The sequence below is a fragment of the Callorhinus ursinus genome, unplaced genomic scaffold, assembly GCF_003265705.2.
Source record: "Callorhinus ursinus isolate GAN/ISIS: 27379988/994484 unplaced genomic scaffold, GSC_fseal_2.0 scaffold32, whole genome shotgun sequence".
NCBI lineage: Eukaryota > Metazoa > Chordata > Mammalia > Carnivora > Otariidae > Callorhinus > Callorhinus ursinus.
The window spans coordinates 2,772,475-2,796,798 of record NW_027397094.1 but is presented as its reverse complement, the minus strand read 5'-3'; the positions used below and the strand labels follow the sequence as shown (position 1 = coordinate 2,796,798).

The 24,324-nt window shown below is 36.6% G+C and overlaps 1 protein-coding gene across 1 annotated transcript in view; it reads right to left on the bottom strand.

Annotated features, from left to right (window-relative positions):
- The window catches only part of PCDH15 (protocadherin related 15), a 1,645,434-nt gene that overhangs the window by 675,826 nt on the left and 945,284 nt on the right, over window positions 1-24,324 (bottom strand). Inside the window, exon 5 of the mRNA XM_073878941.1 lies at window positions 10,792-10,857. Coding sequence (XP_073735042.1) covers window positions 10,792-10,857 — 66 coding nt within the window. The remainder of the gene's footprint in view (window positions 1-10,791; window positions 10,858-24,324) is intronic.

Sequence of the window (24,324 nt, the reverse complement as noted above, 5' to 3'; positions counted from 1 at the left end):
CTTTGCTGCCTAAATTAGAAGTCAAAATATTGGTGGCCTGCAGGCCACATGACTCACACAGATGTGTTTTGTTTGGATCATAAAAGGAATCAAAATTTAAATTAGAATGACATCTTAAATATACAGAATTTCCTATTGTTCTGACAAAAATCAATGGAGGGCCTTCTTTTCTACATGGTTACAAGTGGATAGAACCTATTACACTTTCCCTCCTAATGCAAAAGCTCATTTTTATTTCCCACCATGGCCCATGGCCCATGGCTTGAGTTCCAAGAGTCTACGCAAATAAATCAATACCAGCTTCCATCATTTGCCTTAATAAGGATAGTAAATGACTTATGACTTAGATACTCTCATGAGAACAGCATCATCTGGGATTGTGTGTGTATTTGAGTGTGTGTGACACACTTTAATTTTCTACAATTCAGCCTTATTCTATTAGATGTGTGATTAAAATAAAGGATTTAAACAATTTGGAAAAATAGAATTAGAATTTTTAATGTACTTTTCACTTCCTTAGAGACCAGAGTTTATTTTCCACTGCTTAATCTTTTCATCATTGTTAATAACATTAGCATTCTGAAATTTAAACAGTAAATGAGGGGCTACTAACATTCATACGGTTGCCTTCCTCATATAAAGCCCTGGCTTGCTGGCCTTTCTGATTTGTGTCTGCCTTGTGCATTTCTCCTGCCCCTTGTTTGATGATCCTTCCATTACTCCAGCAATTCCACAGCATATTTGGTGCTATTTAGTCAACAAACAAGCAAAGAAAGATCATCAATGAACTATAATATATGATTCATTGTCAATAAAATTCTAGATAACTTAAGGAGATAAGTAGCAACCTATTTCCTTAATGCTTAGAAACTTTTCTATTTACTTCTCATTTAACAGTTATATATTCAGGAGGTTTGCAGCTGCTGACCTTTTAGAAAATGACTCTTTGGAAAGAAGCAGGATGCATCACTGCATCTATAGCTTCACCAGTAATGAGCAGAGCCAAAATGTTTCCTCTTATAACTGTTGTCTTATAGGCACAATAATAAGAGGATTAAAATACTTGAAGAATTGGACATGATGTGTATATATATATATATATATATATGTATATATATATATATATATTTGCATCAAGTTAGGTCTGACATTGGCAAATGTATTTTGGATAGCTTCACTTAACTCCTTCATAATTTATGGAAAAAATGTCTTTCCTCATATCTGGTACAACTTTCACTGGCAATAACTCAGAATGACTTAGTGAAGACTGGGGAAAGTCAACAATAAAATGACAATAAGGAACTCTATAATCATGATTTTGGTCCTCTGCAATATCCACCAGCAATCTAGCCAGAAGACCACTAATGTCTCATGAAAATATGTAATTTCTTTGGCAGTTAAGAGTCAAGTTAGAATGTTATAAATCATGAAACAAAAAGAAAATACTCTTCCTATTTATCCAGAAAAACCAAAACACCCATATTAGGCTAAAGATCGATTGCTTGATGTCATCAGTGATAATCCTTCATAACTCCATACAAAATACTAGTCTTACATCAGTATTTCATAAACTTGTTCAGTCATCCATTAATTTACCCTAATCTTTGCAGAATTTCGTTCATTGCTACGGTTGCTGTGTTTCCTAATGTGCAGTACAGAGTCATCTGCATAAAACCGTATTTTCTTTTGTTTGTTTTAACTTTGCCTTTTAATTTTTCCATAGTTCAGATATAGAATTATTCTGGGATTTATTGATGAAGACATCAAAGCAAGAGGCAAATACTGTTTACATTAGCAATGAGATGACAATGCACAAAAGAGATGGAATTAAAGTGCTTACAGAAAGTAGTGGTTTAAAACAAACATTTCAGGGCGCCTGGGTGGCTCAGTTGGTTGAGCGACTGCCTTCGGCTCAGGTCATGATCCTGGAGTCCCGGGATCGAGTCCCACATCGGGCTCCCTGCTCAGCGGGGGGTCTGCTTCTCCCTCTGACCCTCTTCCCTCTCGTGCTCTCTGTGTCTCATTCTCTCTCTCTCAAATAAAATAAAATAAAATAAAACTTTAAAAAAAAAAACATTTCAAACCCTCTCATAAGACATACTTACCAGATTCTTCCTCCCTTTTTTTCATGAGTAAAACTCTATACAACTTTTCAAAAGCTTAATATCTCAGAAGGTACCTTGTAATTCAAATTTTATTTAATATATATATTATGTAGGCAACACTCACTTATATTCTCTTTTGAAATAATGAAAATATTTATTATAGAACTGAGAGAGAGACAGAGACAGGGACAATGAGACAGAGAATTAAATCTAGGGACATCTTAAATCAGAGTCCTAGTTTTGACACATTGGAAGAAACATGGCCCAATGACAGGTCCAGATAACAATGTCAGTCATTAACAACATTTCTTCAAATATTTTACTAGAAGTGTGTGTAATTCCACGTGGGGCCCTTTGGAGGTGTGCAGGGTGCAGTCTGACTAACTCCTTCCTAGAAACTAAAGTGTATGTAATTCACAATCATAAGGAAAGAAAAACATCAACATAAAAATGTAATCTCCTCTTCCAAGTCTAATGGTTTGGGCAATGGAAGGAAAAGAATGCTGAGGAACTTAAATACCCCTCATACCATAACTGTTTCAAGTGAGGGACCAACTTCCACATCCCTTCCTTCCCTCCCCTAACTGTGCACTTGGACTAGAGCAATTCTGCAGAAGGAGTGACCAACTGAAGTCATCACTCCTGTCTATAACCTCCTCTCCTGTCCAGGAAGCATGTAGGGATCTCTAATCCTCAACCTCATTCATACCTTGGCTTTGGAATGTTCCCTGAGAACGAAGAGGAAAGTTCCTCATTGAGTCACCTGTGGCCTCCTTTGTTGGCAGCTACTTTCAAACTCTAGAGTCACTCAGCATCATCGTTCATTTCTCAAATTTGCTGTCAGCCCACAATACCTTTTCGACTTGAAATCTATAAAGGACCTTTAGGATGGGCCTTGAATCCCTCACTTAGATAGCAATATCCTTTTGCCTCTGAATCTTTCCATTTTTGTACAACCACAGTGTTATGTTCTAACCCGGGCGTAAAATCATTTTCTTTTCCCCTTGCCTCAGCACTGCCTATGCATTTACCCAGTTTCTGAGTATTAGCCTGACCTGGATGTTCTCAAACCTGTTTGGAAGCCATGCCACTGTTGCTGTACACAGCTGCAACTGGGGGGCAGACTGTTGATGGTCCCCATGTACCTCCTCCTCTCTCCTTCCAGTAAGGACTCAATGCCATAAGGAGCTCGGAGTCCACTGAATCTAGAATATATATTTCCAGAAAGATTTTTAAAGACTACTTTTTTTAGAGCAGTCTTAGGTTTACGACAAAAAATGAGAGGGACAGAGATTCCCCTGTGCCCACACATGCATAACATCTTTCAGTATCAACACCACTATCAGGAAGGTACTTTATTTTTTTTTAAATTAAGGATAAGCCTACACTGACACATCATAATCACCCAAAGTCCACAGTTTACCTTAGGGTTCCCTCTTAGTATTGTGCATTCTATGGGTTTGGACAAAAGTATGATGACATAAATCCATCATTAAAATATCCTACAGAGTATTTTTACACTCAAAAATTCCTCTGTGATATGCTGATTTATCTCTGTCCCACTCACCCCCAGACTCTACTGAACTTTTTAATTTCTCTGTAACTTGGCCTTTTCAAGAATGTCTCCATAATTTACCCTTCCAGTTGGAATCATACATAGATAGATTTTTCAGATAGGATTCTTTCACTTATTTATGTGCATTTAAGATCCCTCTACATCTACAAAATAGACTTTAAAACAAAGACTCTAACAAGAAACAAAGAAGGACGCTATGTAATCATAAAGGGAACAACCCAACAAGAAGATACAACTACTGTAAACATTTATGCACCAAACTAGAGAGCACCCACATACATAAAGCTGCTAATAACAAGCATAAAAGAAGTAGTCAATAGTAGTACAGTAACAGTAGGGAACTTTAACACCCCCCCTTGAATCAATGGAAAGATCATCCAAACCGAAAATCAATAAGGAAACAGTAACCTTGAATGATACATTGGATCAGATAGATCTAACAGATATATTCAGAACACTCCATCCTAAAAGAGCAGCATACACATTCTTTTCAAGTGTACATGGAACATTCTCCAGAATAGATCACGTTAGGCCACAAACAAGTCTCAACAAATTAAAAAAGACTGAAGTCATATTATGCATCTTTTCTGACCACAGCACTATGAAACTAGAAATCAACTAAAAGAAAAAAATCTAGAAAGAACACAAATACATGGAGATTAAATAATATGCTACTTAACAATGAATGGGTCAACTAAAAAACCAAAGAGAAAATTAAAAAATACATGGAGACAAAGGAAAATGAAAATACAATGGTCTGAAATCTTTGGGATGCAGCAAAGCTGTTCTAAGAGGGAATTTATAACAATAGAGTCCTACCTCAAAAAGCAAGATAAATCTCAAATAAACAACCTAACCTTACTCATAAAGGAGCTTAAAAAAGAACAAACAAAATCCAATACCAGTAGAAGAAGGAAATAATAAAGATTAAAGCAAAAAATAAACAAAATAGAAACTTAACCAAAAAAAAAAAAAAAACACAACAATAAAACAGATCAGTGAAACCAGGACTGGTTCTTTGAAAAGATTAACAAAATTGTTTAACCTTTAGCCTGATTCATATTAAAGGGGGAGAAAGAGAGAGAGAGAGAGAGAGAGAGAGAGAGAGAACTGAAGTAGTAATCCAAAAACCCTCATGAACAAAAGTCCAGGACCAGATGGCTTCACAGATGAATTCTTGCCAAACACTTAAAGAAGAGTTAATACCTGTTCTCAAACTATTCCAAAATTAGAAGAGGAAGGAGAGCTTCCAAATTCATTGTATGAAGCCAGCGTAACCCTGATACCAAAACCAGAAAAAGACACTACAAAAAAAAAAAAAGAGAGGGAGAGAGAGAATTACTGGCCAATACCTCTGGTGAACATAAAGGCAAATCCCTCACAACATATATTAGCAAACCAAACCTGACAATTAATATACTGTAATAAAACAAAACAAAACAAAACCACAAATGTTCACCCTGATCAAGTGAGATTTATCCCACCGTTGCAAGGGTGGTTCAATCTTTGCAAATTAATCACTGTGATACACCTTATCAACCAGAAAAAGGATAGGAACCACATGATCATATCAATAGATGCAGAAAAATATTGCACAAAATACAACATTTATTTATGATGTTGTACTCAACATCAAGTTTAGAGGGAACAAAGTAGGTTTAGAGGAAACACACCTTAAAATAATAAAGGCCATATAAAAAACCCACAGTAACATCATACTCAATGGTGAAAAATGAGACCTTGCCCTGGAAGATCAGGAACAAGACAAGGATGTCAACTCTCACCACTTTTATTCAACACAGTGTTAGAAGTTCTAGCCACAGCAGCCAGACAACTAAAAGAAATAAAAGGCATCCAAATTGATAAGGAAGAAGTAAAACTTCCACTATTTGCAGATGACATGACACTATGTATAGAAAACAGTAACGGCTCCACCAAAAAAACTAGAACTGATAAATGAATTCAGTAAGGTCATGGATGCCAAATCAATATAGAGAAATCCATTACATTTCTATACATTAACAATCAAGTAGTAGAAAGGGAAATTAAGAAAACAATCCCATTTACAATTGCATCAAAAATAATAAAATATCTAGGAATAAACTTATCCAAGGAGGTAAAAGACCTGTACTGTGAAAACTGTAAAACACTGATGAAAGAAATTGGAAATGACACAAACAAATGGAAAGATATTCCATGTTCATGGGTTGGGAGAACAAATGTTGTTAAAATGTCTATACTACTCAAAGCAATCTATAGATTTAATGCAATCCCTATCAAAATACCTAGTATTTTTCACAGAACTAGAGCAAATAATTCTAAAATCTGTATGATACCACAAAAGACCCCAAATAGCCAAAACAATCCTGAAAAATAACAAAACTAGAGGTATTACAATCCCAGATTTCAAGACAAACTACAAAGTTATAGTAATCAAAACAGTAAGGTATAGGCACAAAAATACATACATAAATCAAGAGAATAGAACAGAGAGCCCAGAAATAAACCCACGATTATATGGTCAATTAATCTTCAACCAAGGAGGCAAGGATATGCATTGGGAAAAAGTGTCTTCAGCAAAGGGTGTTGGGAAAACTAAAGAGTGACATGCAAAAAAATGGAACTAGACCACTTTCTTACGCCATACCCAAAAATAAAATCAAAATGGATTAAAGACCTAAATATGAGACCTGAAACCATAAAAATCGTAGGAAAGAACACAGGCAATAATTTCTCTGACATCTGATGTGGCAACATATGTCTCCTAAGGCAAGGGAACTAAAAGCAAAAATAAAGTATTGGGAATACATCAAAATGAAAAGCTTCTGCACAGTGAAGGAAACAACAAAACAAAAAAAAAGACAACCTACTGAATGGGAGAAGGTATGTGAAAATGATTTATCCAATAAAGGGTTAGCAACCAAAATATTTAAAAATCCAATTAAAAAATGGGCAGAAGACTAGAACAGATATTTACCCAATGAAGACATACAGGTGGTTCACAGACACATGAAAAGATGCTCAACATCATTCATCATCAGACAAATGCAAATCAAAACCACAATGAAATATCATCTTATATCCAGTTAGAATGGCTAAAATAAAAAAAAAATAAATAAATAAACACAAGAAACAACCGGTGTTAGTGAGGATGTGGAGAAAAAGGAACCCTCATACACTGTTGGTGGGAATGCAAACTGGCGCAGCCACTGTAGAAAATATGGAGAGTCCTCACAATGTTAAAAACAGATATACTGTATGATCCAGTAATTTCACTACTGATTATCTGTCCAAAGAATACCAAAACATTAATTCAAAAAGATAAATGCACCTCTATGTTTATTGCAGCATTATTTATCATAGCCAAAATATGGAAGAAACTCAAGTATGCCTTGATAGATGAATGCATAAAGAAGATGGGGCATATATATACAATGGGATATTACTCAGCCATAAAAAAATGAAATCTTGCCATTTGCAATAACATGGATGGATCTAGAGGATATATGTTAAGTGAAATAAATCAGTCCGAGAAAGACAAATACTATATGATTTCATTCATGTGGAATTTAGGAAACAAAAAAGAGACAAAGAAACCACTCTTAGTTACCGAGAACACACTGGTGGTTAGCAGAGGGCAGGGGCAGGGGGTGGTGCAGGTTAAACAGGTGATAGGGATTAAGAGTACACTCATTTTGATGAACCCTGAGTAATGTATAGAATAGATAAATCAGTATATTGTCCACCTGAAACTAATGTAACATTGCATGTTAATTATACTGCAATTAAAATATAAATTAATTAATTTTTATAAAAGGATTCCTCCATGTCTTTCATGGTTTGACAGCTCTTTGTTTTTTACCCTGAATTTGTCTGTATATACACAGTTTGTCCATTCACTTACTGAAGTACATCTAGGTCATTTCCAAGTTTTAGAAATTAGAGATAAAGCTGCTATAAACATCCATGTGTAGGCTTTTGTGTGGACATAAGCTTTCCAGAAGGAATTTTTAGATATTCTCATTTTATTGAACAAGAAAATATGTCCAGGTCCTTTTCTCTGTATGCATTCTCCTCTCTAAATGTGACTGCACACTAAGCATGCTCTATGTACCAACTTGAGAGCTTTCTGATGGTTGTCAGGAGCCAGCGTATAGCTATTTTTGTGTTGACTCTGCGTCCTTAAAACTCCTGAGCTTGGTTTTCTTATAGTTCTGATGAAAATAAACTCCTGGTTCAGATCGTGGTGAGATAAAGAATCTGTCATTAGTATGCTGTTGAGAATAATGATCAAAGAGGGGAAGAATCTAATAGAGTCCAGAGTTACTAAGAAGTTTATGGATCTCCTCCCATTACAGTTTTAATTCTCTCAAACATATGTATTTGTGCAAATGAATTTAGTGTACATATTCACAAAGAGGAAATATTCCCATCCCCCAGAGTCTAAAAATTATGAATGATGCAGATGCACGTGACAAATAATGGACGTTGTATAAACGTACCTCAATGACTTACATAAGAAAATAAAGTACAGATTTTCTTTTTTAAATCTGAGCTATTAGAAATTGTACTTCAGTGGAGGACATATTTAGCAATAGATCTTATTTACCTGTAGACATCAATAAAGTAAACCAAAGGTAAGTTGACACAAAATAAACTTACTATTTTGGCTTAATAAAGGATTTGCTCTGCCTTATTCTTTTAAAGATTTTACTTATTTATTTTATTTGAAAAAGAGAGAGCACAAGAAGTGTGGAGGGGCAGAGGGAGAGGGTGATGGAGAGAATGTCAAACAGACTCCATGCTGAGCAGGGAGCCCGATGTGGGGCTCCATCTCATCGCTCTGAGATCATGACCTGAGCTGAACCCAAATGTCAGACACCTAACCGATAGAGCCACCCAGGTGCTCCCCTGCCTTTCTTTTAAGAAGTCCCAGAACCTTTAAAAATGATGTGTATTATACTGGTAAAATCAAATACGCACATGTTTTATTACAACCAATTAAAAGATTCAGAAAAAGAGAATTTAAGAGAGTTTAAGAGCAGGGTCAGAATTAACTGTCTTACTGGAAGTTTCCTAGATTGCCTGAAGAAAAATATGAAACACATTCTCATGCATTGCTTCCTTCAGACTTTCAAGACAAGGATGACTGCACACTATATTATAATCTCTGGCAGAGGTTCACTTGATCATATTTTTAGAAATTTAATGTAAAATAAAATTGCAAACATTTAGTCTCTAGACAAGTATTTATATTCCCTGTGATGACACTCAAATGACTTTGGCAGGATTCTGAGGAGTTGGCAGTTTCTATAAAATATGCCAATTAAAGAACACAACGTTACTACACTGTGTCGTGTCACTTTTTCTACAACACAAATATTGACGGTTTATCACATGCACAATACAGCACTCTACGGCATTATCTCTGCAGAGCTCCTGGTCCTTTGGAAAATGGGATTTAGTCGTAATAAGGAGGTAAAATATCATCATTACTGGGGATATTTGGCAAAATAAGCCCTGTATAGAATTACATGTTAAAACAAAATCATTTAATAAAACTAAGTATTTTAGTTCAACTCAGCTTATATATTCAAGTTAATCAGTGAACATTAAAGAAACTAAAATAGAGAGTGGCCTTCTATCACTTTTTTTTTTCCTTTTTGGTCTCTGGTTAAAAAGACAAATTGTTTTCCTTGTAGATTTGTTTTTGAAATATTGTAGATTTGTATTTGAAAAATAGTGAATGATAAATAAACCATCATTTTCCATATGTGTGAAAAAATTTTCCATATTTTTTTCATTTTCTGTAGACACATAAGATTTACTTCCAATTTATTCAAAAACATTATAATAACTCATCAACTTTATATGCTTTTGTGCTCAGTACAGACTGGCTTTTATAAAAATAATGAGAACACCCAAGTTTTTTCTGATTTTTTTTAAATGTTGAAATTTAGTATAGATAATTTATTTTGTTTAAACAGAGGCCAGCAATGTTATGGACATTTTAAGCTGACTCCAAAGGATATGCAAGAAGAAAAAAATTACACCAACTCTTCAAAGGGGTAAAGGAATGTTTCTAACATGGCACAATGAAGGTATTACATATGTCAGAGAAGGCTTCAAAATATATGTGGGCTAAATTCTAGGAAAAAAAAGATCATTCTCTAATAAGTCCCATATATATACGTATATATAAATCTGGAAGACAGACTTTTTCAAACAGACAGAAAGCAGAACTAAAACAAGCCCAATGGAAGCCCAACTGAAGGTCCATTATGGAATTAGTAGACAAACCGAGCCTCAGAGCACACTCACACACATAGGAGTAGTTTGAAACAGAAACCAAGACTCAAGAGATATCATTTTACTGCAGCCCTAACAGAGGAGAAAAATCGGTAAAGACTCACACATTGAAGTTAAAAGAGGCTCGGAGAGAGTTGTAGAACAAAGCACCAATTCTATTTATTTTTGGTTTTGATAAGGAAAAGTGCTTCCTGAAGAATGTAATATGGATTCGGTATTAGTTGTTCATTATGGCAGACAACCTGAACCAACACTCAAGCTTCTTCCTCTGCTCTCAGAACCTTTGGTCAGGTTCTCTATTCCCAAGAATCTTCAGTTTTCCTATTAACCATTCATAAATCGCCATGTCTAGTGGGCTATGGAGCTTGAACCTTACCAGACCTCAGCCAGTGTAAGCGGTGGTGGAAGCCTTACCTTGTGGTCCACTTCTTTTGGAGGAACACAATGTATCTTACTTAGGTGACCAGGTGTTTGTATGCATGATAGTCAACTCTACCTATTGCCGAAGAAAAATCCCAGCCCTATCTGGATGCACTCTTGGACTGACCCTGAGTAAAATACTCCTTTATGATCAAGAATGAACAACCTTTCTAGTCACAGAGAAGTTTCTCATATCTTATCCAAGTAAAGCATTTCCAGCATATGGCCTAATTTAAACCCATACAGGGAAGAAATTAAGGGAGTGCTGTTTGTAGATTTGGGCTGCAGCTTTCATTTAGTACTTCCACGTGTAACAAATCTAGGGTTGAAAGGAGAAGTCCCTCTCAGAGAAGTCATTTTTAAAATTTGAAGCTCACTCACCATTCCGACTCTCTTCATCGATAGCAACTATGGTGGCTGGTGGTCCTCCCCTAGCTAGTTTGCAATCTAAAGAGAGAAAACAACCAAAGATAAGATGGAACAACCGTAGGGCACTCAGTCTGGTATGAAATTCATTGAGGTATGTATTGGTATTTAAAAAAGAAAAATCCTACAATCAAATCGATATGCATCATTATTTTTAATAATATTTTAGCTTAAAAAATTTTCATGAGAACTACATGGATTCCCTATAACATCATAACACAATCACTTTGTACACCACAAAACTACTCAAATCTTACTGAGAAAACACCAGCAGAGACCACTGGAGAGCAGAAGTCCTTCAGGACAGAGATAATGGGATGGTAATTTAACCCAATGAAATAACATAAAGGAATGATTAACAAGGATAAATTGTAATTAAAGCTTCAAAACAGAAACAAACATAATTGGACTTTAATTGTGATAAAGGGGCTAATTAAAGGGAGTGAATAGAATTTTAATAATGTTCTAAAGAGAATAAAACAAAGACAGACAAGCAATGTTCATGAGGTTGTTTGGCATTTTTATTTTTGTCATCTTACCCTCATATTGCCAGTCTGGAGTCAAAAGTATAGAGTCATCAATGGAAGCAGATCAGAAAAATGGAAGAAAGAAAGGAAGAAAGAATATATGTATATATTTAGTGTGGATTGAAAGATATAAATAGCACTATATAACAACAGACACATTACATAATGACTTGTGGAAAAGAAATACATAAAATCCCTCTAACAGATTTTCCAATCCTAATGTAATATTAACACAGTAACTTGATAATATGTGGCATTAGCATCTCCAAACTTTATCATGGGTTGGTTTGAAAATACTACAAAGTACATTTATATGTTTCCTGTGAAAAGGTAAATACCAATTACTTACGAACAGTCTATTATCCGTTGGACGAACCTTAAGGATAGTGCCTGTCCATCAGTAGAGATGACTAATTTGTTATTTCGAAGACTGCTAATGCCTTGTCAAGAGTCTCATGATAATGAACATATAAATAGCACAATGAGCTAAAATATCCATAATAATTAATATGTGAGGGCTTTGCCCGTGAGATGTCACATGTACGCTCGTGAGACTTAAAGTGCTCTCGGAGGAGGTACCCCATGAGCCTGATGGGGCTGTGTTAGGCAGTTACAGGTCCATGGCATACTCCTGTGCCTGCAGCGTAAACCAGGTTTGCTTAAGCCATCTGAGTATGTGTGTTATTTGGAAGATTCCGAGGTTATTTACTCATGCATTCATTTGTTCATTCATTCGAATTCTATTTATTATGGACATGGACATGAATAATCAAGACTTCAGCAAGCACAATTCTATACTGTAAGGTACATGCTCTCTCGTATGAAGCTGAAAATCTCAGAGATCTCCAGTGTTTTTCTTTGCTTCCTTGTCAGTATTCAAGGAATTCCAAGTCACAACATTTTTAGATCTTCAATATCTCATACTCATTATGCTCTTCCTCCTCCCTCCACCCCCGGTATACACTAGTTGTCACCCCTGCTCTTGCAGTGATTTCCTCACCCCCTCCCAGAAGCTTTGTCATCACCCTGTGTTCCTCAATTCATCCCATGAGAATTACTTTCATGCACCGTTTCCAGCACAAAAGCTTACTTGTTTCCTTTGGAGTAAAAACTTTCTTAGGATACCATTTAAAGCTTTTCAAACCTAATTGGTTTAGGACAATGTTTCAAAAGACGTCAGGTCTCCACATGGTTTATTTACAATTAAGCACTGTGCCCTTCAGCCATATCAGACCCCTGACTCTTGCTGGGACATACTTTGTATGTTCAGGGAAGTTCTGTTACCTGAATTCATTTCTGCCTCTCTTCCGCCCAGCAAAGCTCTGCTCCTTTTGGTAGAATGTGATTTCTCCTATTTCATGAAAACTTGCCCACATCCCCACTCGGAATTTGTCTTTTACTTCACGGTCTCATGTTTTTTCATCTCGTTTTGTATTCTGCTACGCATTTGAATATTACTCACTCGTTCAGGCAAGTTTGTGGATGAATTACTCTGCGCTGAACGTGGTGGGAATGGGTCTCAGGTGAAACAGGTTACAGACCAGCGAGAAAAAGATGCATAAACAACCACACAGGTGTAGTGCAATGTGGTCCATGTGGAGGCAACGCCTTAATCAGTTCACTGACAACATAAATGATTAAAATCAAAAAGAGACAATGCATGTGCGGAGTGGAAAGGGGATACGCAAGGAAGCAGAGGCCATTTGTGCAGAAGAGAATAAACGAAACCTGACCAGTTCTTACCAGAAGCAGTTCTCAGGTTACCAAACATCTCTTCCCTTTGTCTTTTAGAGTGTAGTTACTTTTCAAGAGTATCCCTTCACCAGCTGGGTATCATTAAATGTATGGATATGCCTTCTCTACTCAGATAAGCCATGTGTGACTCCCCACCTCCCAGCCCTAACTAACCCCCTTACCCCTCCACTCGGTCCATTCTCTAGCCACATCCAAACCAATTCATGTTGGCTGTGTCTCGTCTGCTCAAATGCCCTCCCTCCTCCTCTGGCTTGACTTCTATTTTTCTTTTTAAAAAACCTGGCAAAGCATCACCTCTTCCAGGAAATCTTCCTTGTTGTTAGTCCAGATTCAGTGCCTCTTCTCTGTGTTCCTCCAGTGCTCAAGATGTTCCATCGGATAAATTACACCACAGTAAAGATGCGTGTGTCTTCCTTACAGGAACTCCTTTAGACCAGCTCTCCATCATATTCATCTTAGTAACATTAGTAACCATCATATTGATCACATTCCACCTTAGTAACCAATTCTTAAGAGATGGTCCTAAAAGAACGTGTGTTGATTTTTTTCTGAACCACAATCCACCAAGGGACAATGTCCCATTTGAACCTCCTCCAGGAGAACTGCCGGAAGTCTCTGTTCTCAGCAGGTCTTCACCAGCTTAGAGGCTCAACCATGGTTCCTCCCACTCAGTCTGCATTAGGAGACTTTCCCTAAACTTTCCTCTTCCAACAGGCTCCACATTCCCCCCACCCCAGTAAGATAGTCTCACATCTAACAAATACTTTAGTTATTTGAGATCAAACCAAAAGTGATTTAATTTTTTTAAAGACTCACAAAGTTAATGAAGAGAGATTAATCAGGTATTTAAAAATAACCTATTAATAGCATTGCTCACAACAGCTAAAATGTTTGTTTTGGAATGATGCATTCATGAAAGCATGATTAATTAGTTTTGAAATGCACAAAAATATTTTCAATTCAGAATTGTCTTGAAAAGGAAGTAATTTTGGATGGAATAGCCAGGGATATATTGTGTATGCGAAATATCCAAATGGACATCAAAATGAAGACTAGAAAGCAATCTGGGGGCTGGGCGATGTTGTTCTCTATGGCCCAAGGATAATTTGTCCAGCACATGAAAGACAGGTTAGCTGATGACACTTGTACCTTGGATATGGACTTCCCTAATCTATTTGATTTCATCCTTGATTGTCCTGGTTAAATCACAAATTCACTGTTTTTCATGCCTCAAATTTCTAACCTCTTAGGCCCCTACTTGCTTCCCATAACCAATTTATTGTAAAGTGCAGGCTATGAATACAAATGCCTGAATGCTCAGTGTGATATATTTCGGCAAATTTGTCATCAAGCTGACAATAAGCCATATATTTTTATTTTCTTTTTTTCTTTTTTAAAGATTTTATTTATTTATTTGAGAGAGAGAGAATGAGAGAGAGCACACGAGAGGGGTTAGGGTCAGAGGGAGAAGCAGACTCCCCGCTGAGCAGGGAGCCCGATGCGGGACCCGATCCCAGGACTCCAGGATCATGACCTGAGCCGAAGGCAGTCGCTTAACCAACTGAGCCACCCAGGCGCCCCTAAGTCATATATTTTTAAATAATCTCATGCGACAGGTTGGATTTAAAACCCAAAAAGAAGTATTAGAAAAATACATAAAATTCTGGTTTCAAATCCACTAAATCTGTGATATGCTGTTCTTATTGTAGCCTGAAGCTTAGAGCATGCTAAAGATGGGTCACAGAAGGGCAACACTCTGAAATTGTCTAAACACGCTCATTTCCTGACAATGGCCAGGAAAACCCCATTTCCACCTTAGCCTATTTTCAAAATGTCCTTTTAAGGCCAAACAATATGTTTTCATTAAAATTTCAATAAAACCTATTTACTTGTTTTTTAGTGTTTACTTATTTGACAGAGAGAGACACAGCGAGAGAGGGAACACAAGCAGGGGGAGTGGGAGAGGGAGAAGCAGACTCCCCGCGGAGCAGGGAGCCCGATGCGGGGCTCGATCCCAGGACCCTGGGATCATGACCTGAGCCGAAGGCAGATGCTTAACGACTGAGCCACCCAGGCGCCCCAGGGTTTTTTGTTTGTTAGTTTGTTGTGTGTATATTTATATTACAGGTGCTATGGCTATATCAATCACTTCCATATTGGATTTGCCAAAGAGCTCTCTCTGAGTCTGCATCCTACTGCCCGGGTGATACCTACACTTGCAGTTTCAAAGGTGCCTTAAATGGATTGTTACCCTGAGCCCAAAGCTGGTCTCTTCCAATATGTGTTACATCAGTGAATGGCACACTTCTGCATAAACCAGAAACCGGGCAGTCACCTTTGAGCCTAACCATTTCCCTCATGTGCCTGGACTGAATCCATCAACAAGTCTTGACTTTAATTCCTACAGAAAAAAGCTTCTCATATCTACCTACTGCATTCAGTTTCCAATGTCAGCACACTGATCCAGTCTCTGACTAATCAACAGGTTTTGCTATTTTCCCTACAGGCAATCTTGCCCCACTCTTTAATTTGCTATCTTCATCCAAAGTGATCTTTTATAAGTAAAAACTGGCTTACCTTTTCATGATTTGCCATTGCTTTTAGGTTAAAACATTTTTTTATGACCTACAATCCTCCGCATAGTCTCATTTTAGAATGAAAACCAACATGCATGGCCTACCAGGACCTGTGTGATGTGGCCTCCCCTTCTCTCCTGTCCCAGTGTCTTCACTTGCTGTCAACATTCCAGATGGATTTGTTGCTTTTCCTTAGTCATTCTATTCTCCATCCTGAGCTACCTCAAGACCTTTCCATATTGCAGTATTTCTTGTTTCCAATCTTTACTCTCAGGCCATCATTCACATGCATATCCTTTAAATTTTGGTGTATGCCTTACTTTTGCAAAGAAACCATTTCCGACCCTCAGGTTCCCTGGTATATACCCTCATAACTCTGCCTTCTAGTGCCAGTTTATGAATATCTGATTCTTCACTGACAGATCTTCTATTCCTCAGGGTTGTGGACGCAGGGCAAATTTTCTAGAACATAACTGATTCTCAGTAATTATTTGTTGAATGCAAGAATTTATGGCTTCAACCAAATTTACAAAAATTTTTTAAAAAACTGCTTTAACTTAATCATTTTCCCCTTTTAATATTTGAAACAGCATTCTCATATACAAGTAATGGGGAAGGAATGAACAACAAATTAACTGTCTAAAGATAGGATCATTAATGCTACCTCAGTAGGGAGGAGTAGGGGAGCAGGAGGTACTAGCCCAAAATATGCCACTTGGGCGTCCAGAGGTGAAGGCAATCAAGACCCAGCAGAGTCAGGAAGCCTTTTATCTCCCTTTTAACAGTGTAAGAGAATTTAGAAAGGAGGCCTATACCAGCAAGACAGTTATTACCAGAAATAACTTGTTCATGGGAGAGACTTGTCTGCATGTCAAGGCAAATATTTATTTACCAAACACGTTTTCTTCATATTATCCTGTGAGTTGTCTTCCTCCTCTTTGAAGCCCCAGATACCTGTCCCTTTCCTTAGCCCAAGATGGTATGTATAGAAGCCTCAACTGCCTGGCTGCCTTTGAGTCTCCTATCTTTGTGAGTAATTTTGTTTTTCTCCTGTGAACTCATCATTACAGGGGGTCTCAGCCAAGAACCTAGAGAGGGAGAGGGGAAAATGGCTTTTTCTCCTGCATGTGAAAATCTACCACTGAGGTAAAGAAAGTGATGGGCCAATTTTGTAGGACTTTGAGGTGCTGTGGGAGTAGTAATGGAAGGCCGTGGAGAGGTCAGAATAATAGAGAAAGAGTAATGGAAAAACAAGGGAGGGGAAGAATTTCACTTGTTTCCAACTGACTATAACTTCTGTTAGAATTTTACATGCCAACCATCCAGTTTGTCTGCACTGAGAACAATCATGGAGCAAGATTACACCAATATCCTAATTATAGCAAGATGTGTTCCAAGGTCTTTCATGACTTGGTCAAACAGTACTTGAAGAAATAAAGCTCAAAGATACCAAATATTTTATGATATCAAAAATCACCAATACTTTTGTGTCACCTTGGAAGTTTTACACAGCTATTTCCTTACCAGCTGCCTATGATTATAAATGAATTATTCTATCACCCAGCAGAGTATTTGACATATTGTAATCATTCAATATATTTGTGGTACTATGGACTATCCTCCTTCATGGAAACTGGATAAAAGAAATAACCCATTAAATGCTTAGTATTAGTCATTTCAAATCTCTTGGGAGTGTTTTCAGATGTTAAAGCAATTGATTCCAAATATAGTACGGAAGTAAGAACATGTGCTTTGGAGTCAGAAAACCCAATTTCAAATCCTAACTGTGGCCTTTAATAGTAACATAATATTGAACAGATGATTAACTTCTTGTACCTCAGTTTACATAAATAGGAATAATAGTAAGTATATCACAACAAGGATAGATGAGATAATCTATGGCAATTTCTTAGAATAGTGCCTGGCAAATTGTATAGGCAGAATAGATACACTTTTAATTCTTACAGTTATCATTATTTCAGAACCAATATATTTGGAAACTCATTCCTATTTCTTCCCTTTGATCAAAAGACAATAGAGAAATCTCTTGGTTTCCCCTAAATATTCAGTGAGGGCTGATTTTATTGATGTAAGTGATCATGAAGTGCATTCTCATTAAGGATAAAAGTAGTCATATGAAATGTCACTGATGGTTGTATGGACAGAGATATGCTAGAATTCTTATTCCAGATATCAGTGAGATACATTATCCTAGATTAAACTTAACAGAGGCAAATAGGATGCTTGAACTCTAAGTTAAGAAGGTAAAGTGGTGCTCACAGTCATCCACTGGTTCCACTGTAGTCCTGAAAAGTACTGATGTCCAAATGATCAAGTAGAAAGGTCAAGAATGAATTACAGATTTCCTGAAACCTCTATTCTTCTCAACATTCCTGTGGTATCGGTTTGAATATCCAAAGTCATCTGAACTCTCTGGTTTAGAAGATTGCATTTGTATGCGTACACACACGCGCGCGCACACACACACACACACACACACACTGACTCAGTTGCTTAGTTCCAAGCAATCTGGCCTCTCATTCAAAGGGGTTCTGTGCTCTCTTTAAACTTCATGTTGCACAAATATTTTACTCTCAATTTGCTTGTCACAAGCATCAGCGGAGGGTCTATTCTCATCTTTTCAGTTGATCTTTGGAATATTCGTTTCCTGGTAGATACACTTAGGAGTGAAATCTGAAGACAGAAAGATTCCCTCATCCAAAAGAAAAGGAGTTTGACGCCAAGATTTATAAGATCAGTGAGACCATACTGTAAGTTGTATTGTCTAAAATGACAGTCAGCCAAGGCGTGGCCCTGGGCTTGACTGACAAAAAGCAAAGTGAACTGAGTGAACTCAAGGGCATAGTGAGTATGTTGTTTCCAACTCAAGAATAGGATGTGCTCCCAGGATTACTCTGTCAGCATTACCATTTAGAGATTCAAATTTTACCACAGAGGAAGCAAGGAATCTTTTATGATGCCTTAGTGTCATTATTAATTGGATTATATAATTTGGTTAAGATGTTCCAACAGCATGGTCTGGTAATGACTGAAGTCATTAATGAGTATCGCTCTCCATTACGGCTTTCATTAGGACAATTTATGGTAGAGACCATGGCTCCCTCAGCCAGTTTTCTTCTGGAATTACTTCATTTCACTGTAATCAGTCTATCAACAGCAGTAGGCTTTTGCATGGCTGGCATTTGGTGAGAGAGAGAAACCCATTCTTACTGAGAAGTTAAAGGATCTAAATTATCAAAATAAAGAGAAGTCGGGGCTGTACAAAAAAGGCAGGGCAGAAATTGTCAGTAGAAGTCTGATGAGACGATCAAGTAAATATTTTAAGGTTATTTTTGTTCACTGGGAATATTACTATACTTGATTATCTTATAATTTTATGTAAATGTATTGTCAAACATGTTAGTCTTTGTACCCAAAAGTGAATTTTCTTTTTGAGATTTTCCTTACTGATTTTTGCGCACGTACATGGGACAGAGAGAGAAAGAGAAAGCGCGTGCAGGAGCATGAGCGAGTGGTGGGGGGAGGGTGATGGGAAGGGGCAGAAAGATAATCAGACTCCCCGCTGAGCAGGGAGCCCGATGTGGGACTCAATCCCAGGACTCTGGGATCAAGACCTGAGCTGAAGGCAGACGCTTAACCAACTGAGCCACCCAGGTGCCCCCAAATGTGAATTTCTTACATATAATTCATACTACATAAGTTAGAAGCCATTTGGATTTTTCCAATTGGCTTCCATTGACGGTGACAGTTTTTCCTTACTTGTGTAACCTTCCAACAGGCAACCATAACTACATTTGGAGAATTTGGGATGCATGGAGTAATTCTTGGTCCAAGTGTAATGTGAGACACTGAGAAACAGCAACCAGTGTTGTGCTTATGGACATGACCTTAGGATACAGACTGTCTGGGTTCAATACTAGCCGCATTTTGCCATTTGCTAACTTTTAGCCTCTTTGAAAGTTACTTAAACTCTCTATAGCCCAGTTGCATTATTTATAAACAGAAGCTGTGCTATAGAATAGTTCCTGGCACACACGAGTGCTTTAAAAGTTACTGCTAGGTAAATTCTACTTTAGCCAAATGAGATGACTATATACAAAATTTGTATATCTCTACATTTTAAAAAATGACTTTTACATATTTTTATTTTTTTTATTGTTTTTTTTTAAGATTTTTATTTATTTATTAATGAGAGACAGAGAGAGAGAGGCAGAGGGAGAAGCAGGCTCCCAAGGAGCAGGGAGCCCGATGCGGGACTCGATCCCAGGACCCTGGGATCATGACCTGAGCTGTAGGCAGACGCTTAACCATCTGAGCCACCCGGGTGCCCTACATATTTTTAAATTACATAAATTGCAGTTTCTTACCCTTTTCAACCTTCACAAGAAAGCCATGTTTTATTAGCAGATCAAAATAGATTTGGGATGTGTTAGCATTTTAATGTGCATTTAACATACTGGAACAGTGACAGCACATTTAATTATATGTCTACAGACTGTTAAGGATATATAGTGATAGTAAATCATGCAAAGGAATTCCTTTTTAAAATTATATGAGGGAGTGCCTGGGTGGCTCAGTCAGTTAAGCGTCTGCCTTCGGCTCAGGTCATGATCCCGAAGTCCTGGGATCGAGTCCCACATCGGGCTCCTTGTTGAGCAGGGAGCCTGCTTCTCCCTCTGACCCTCCCCCCTCTCATGTACTCTCTCTCTCTCATTCTCGCTCTCTCAAATAAATAAATAAGTCTTTAAAAAAATAAAATAAAATTATATGAGGAATGCTTACAACTAAAATAAAAAGTTCCTTTTAATACTATAACATAATGTAAATTCTGTATCCCTTCTAAAAGTTCTTTGCTAGATCTTTCTGTTATTCTAAAATCATTCTGAAAGACGTGTAGCTTGTTTTATCACATTATCCAATTTGTCTTTAGGTTTTATCATTGAAATATAAAGAAGAAAGGAAGGGATAAGGGCTTGTGTCAATGAGGAAAAGAAAATTATTCAAGAAACACTTCATGAAAAACAGTTAAAGAGTTTATATCTATGTTGCTTCTGAAAGCTAATTTATTTTATTTTCTAATTATTCTTAATGAGGTAGCTCCGAAGAAATTCTCAATCATGATTCTTACTAAGATACTCAACAAGGTCACAAGATTAAAGCTGCACACCAACATTGTTGCTTAAAACAGCATTCTCAAACGGAGAGATTCTGAATAAGTCTTTATTTACAGCCTGCTTGCTTATTTAAGTCAAATTCTTTGCCACAAGCCAATTATGAGTACCTAAGCTGCCAGTAAAAAGGCAAACTATGGATTAAAACATAGAGACAAAATTATAAGCATTTAATTACTTAGAACATTAAACAGTATATCCACATGAGCATCACATCTGTTTTCTTTTTTTCCCCAGCTTTCTTGAGATATTATTGATATAGAACATGCATAACTTTAAGGTGTACAATGTGATCTGATCCACATCTAGGTTGTGAAATGATTGCCAGGGTCAGGTTAGTTAGCACCTCCATACCCTCGCATCATCTCCCCCTGTGTGTGTGTGTGTGTGTGTGTGTGTGTGTGTGTGTGTGTGTGTGTGGTAATAACATTTAAGCTGCACTCTCTTGAAAACTTTCAGCATATAATACAGAATTATTATTTATGGTCACAATGTTGTACATTAGAGCCTCAAAAATTACTAACCTCAGGGCTGGAAGATTGCATCCTTTGACCAACATCTCTCATTTTGTCCACCGCCCCCCTCCAACTCCTGGCAACCACATTCTACTCTGTTTCTATGAGTTTGGTTTATTTAGATTCCATATCGAAGTGAGGAAATTCAGTATTTCCCTTACTCTGTCTTAGCTCACTTAGCATAATGACCTCAAAGTCCATCATGTTGTTGCAAAAGGAAGGATTTCCTTCTTTTTTATGGCTGTATAATAGTCTGTTAAATAATACTAATATCCCCCAATATTTCTTCATCTATTCATCTGTCAGTGGACACAGGTTATTTCCACATCTTAACTCTTGTGAACAATTCTGCAGTGAACATGGGAGTGCAGATATCTCTTTGATAATATATCCTTCCGATACATACCCGGAATGTGATGGCTAGATCATATGAAAGTTCTTTTTCCATTATTTTGAGAAACTTCCATACAGTTTTCCATAGCGATTGTACCAAATTACATCCCCATCAATGATACCCAAGGGGCTTCTTTCCCTACATCTGCACCAACATTTGTTATCTCTTGTCTTTTTAATAATATTCATCCTAACAGGTGCGAGGTAACGATAGCTCCTTGTGGTTTTGATGTGCATTTCCCTGATTATTAGTGATGCTGAGCATCTCTTCATGTGCCTGTTGGCTATCTCTATGTCATCTTTCCAAAACAAAAGTCTATTCAAGTCCCCTGCCCATCTACTTATTCTTTTGGCATTGGATTGTGTGAGTTCCTTATATATTTTGGATATTAATCCCTTATTGGATAGATGGCTTGCAAATATTTTCTCCCATTCCATAGGTTGACCTTACACTTTGCTGTTTCCTTTTTAGTTTGATGTAGTTTTGGTTTTTTTTTTTTTTTTTTTGCTTTTTTGCTTGCACTTTTGGTGTCATATCTAAGAAATCATTGCCAAACCAAGGACAAGAACTTTTACTTATTTTCTCTTGTAAGTAGTTTTACAGTTTCAGGTCTTTAATCCATTTCAAGTTAATTTCTATGGGTTGTGTAAGATGGGGAGCCAATTTTATTCTTTTACAAGTGAATATTGTTTTCTATAAACTATTAAAAAAAACATCCTTTCTCCATCAGTATTCTTGGCTCTGTTGTCAAATAGGAATTGTGTGGGTTTATTCCTGGGCTCTTGATTCGTACCATTGGTCTAAGTATCTGTTTTTTTATGTCACTACCGTATGGTTTTGATTATTATAGCTTTGTAATAAAGACAGAAATCAGGGAATATGGTGCCTCCAGCTTTCTTCTTTCTCAGAATTGCTTTGTCTATTTGGGGTCTTTAGAGTTTCCAAAGAAATTTTAGGATTTTTTTCCTATTTCTATGAAAAATGCTCTTGGAATTTTTATAGGGATTGCATTGAATATATAAATGACTTTGGGGAGTATGGACATTTAAATATTATTTATTCTAATCTATGAACATGGGATAGCTTTCCACTTACTTGTATCTTCTTCAATTTCTTTCACCAATATAATTTTTAGTGTGCAGGTCTTTCATTTCCTCAGTTAAATTTTTTCTTAGGTGTTTTATCATTTTTGATGGTAGTGTAAATGAGATTGTTTCCTTTATGTCTTTTTAAGATAGTCCATTGTTAGTGTATAGAAACACAACTGATTTTGTTATGTTGATATTGCATCCTAAAATGTACTGAATTTATTTATTAGTTCTAAAGGTTTTTTGGTGGAGTCTTTAGGCTTTTCTTGTATAAGATCTTATCACCTGCAAACAGAGACAATTTTTATTCTACCTTTATGATTTGAATGTCTTTTATTTCTTGTTCTTGTCTAATTGCTCTGATTGGGATTTCAAGTGCTATTCTTAATAAAAATGGTGAGACTGGGCACCTAGTTTTAGGGGAAAAGCTTTCAGTTTTTCACTATTAACCATGATGTCAGCTCTGTGCTTGTTGTATATGGCTTTTATTATACTGAGATACATTCCTTGTATACCCAATTTGTTGAGATTTTTTTTATCATGAATATTGAAATTTATTAATTGCTTTTCAGCATCCACTGAGATAATCATTCGATTTTTACCTTTCATTTTATTAATGTGGTGCATAACATTTATTGATTGTTTATGTTGAAACATATTGCATCCTGGGAACAAATCCCACTTGATTATGGCATAGGGTCCTTTTACTGTGCTGTTCTTTTCAGTTTGCTACTATTTTCTTGACAATTTTTGTGTCTATATTCATGAGGAATATTGGCCTATGGTGTCCATTTCTTGTAGTGTCCATATCTAGCTTTGCAACAGTATAGTGATGACTTCATAAAATGAATTTGGTAGTGTTCCCTCCTCTTTAATTCTCTGGAAGAGTTTGAGAAAGACTGGCATTAATTTTTCTTTAAATATTTTATAGAATTCACCAGTGAAACTCTCTGGTCCTGGGCTTTCTTTGTTGGAAGGTTTTGGTTACTGGTTCAATCTCCTTACTCATTTTTGGTATGTTCAAAATTTCTATTTCTTCATGATTCAGTCTTAGTAGGCTATATGTTGCTAGGAATTTATCCATTTCTTCTAGGTTATCCAGTTCATTCGTGTGTAATTGTTCATAATAATCTCATGAACCTTTATATTTCTGCAGTGTTGTAATGTACACTCTTTCATTTATGATTTTCTTTACTTGAATCTTTTTTCTTAGTCTAGCAAAATGTTTGTAAGTTAAAAAAGACAAAAAAAAATGTTTGTCTGTTTGTTTACCTTTCAAAAAAACAGTTCTTAATTTTATTGGCCTTTTCTATTTTTTCTGTTCTCTATATTATTTCTGCTCTGATTTTTGTTATTTCCTTCCTTTGGCTAATTTCAGGCTTAGTTTGTTCTCTTTTGGTCCCTAGAAGTGCACAGTTAGTTTATTTGTGATTTTTCTTTT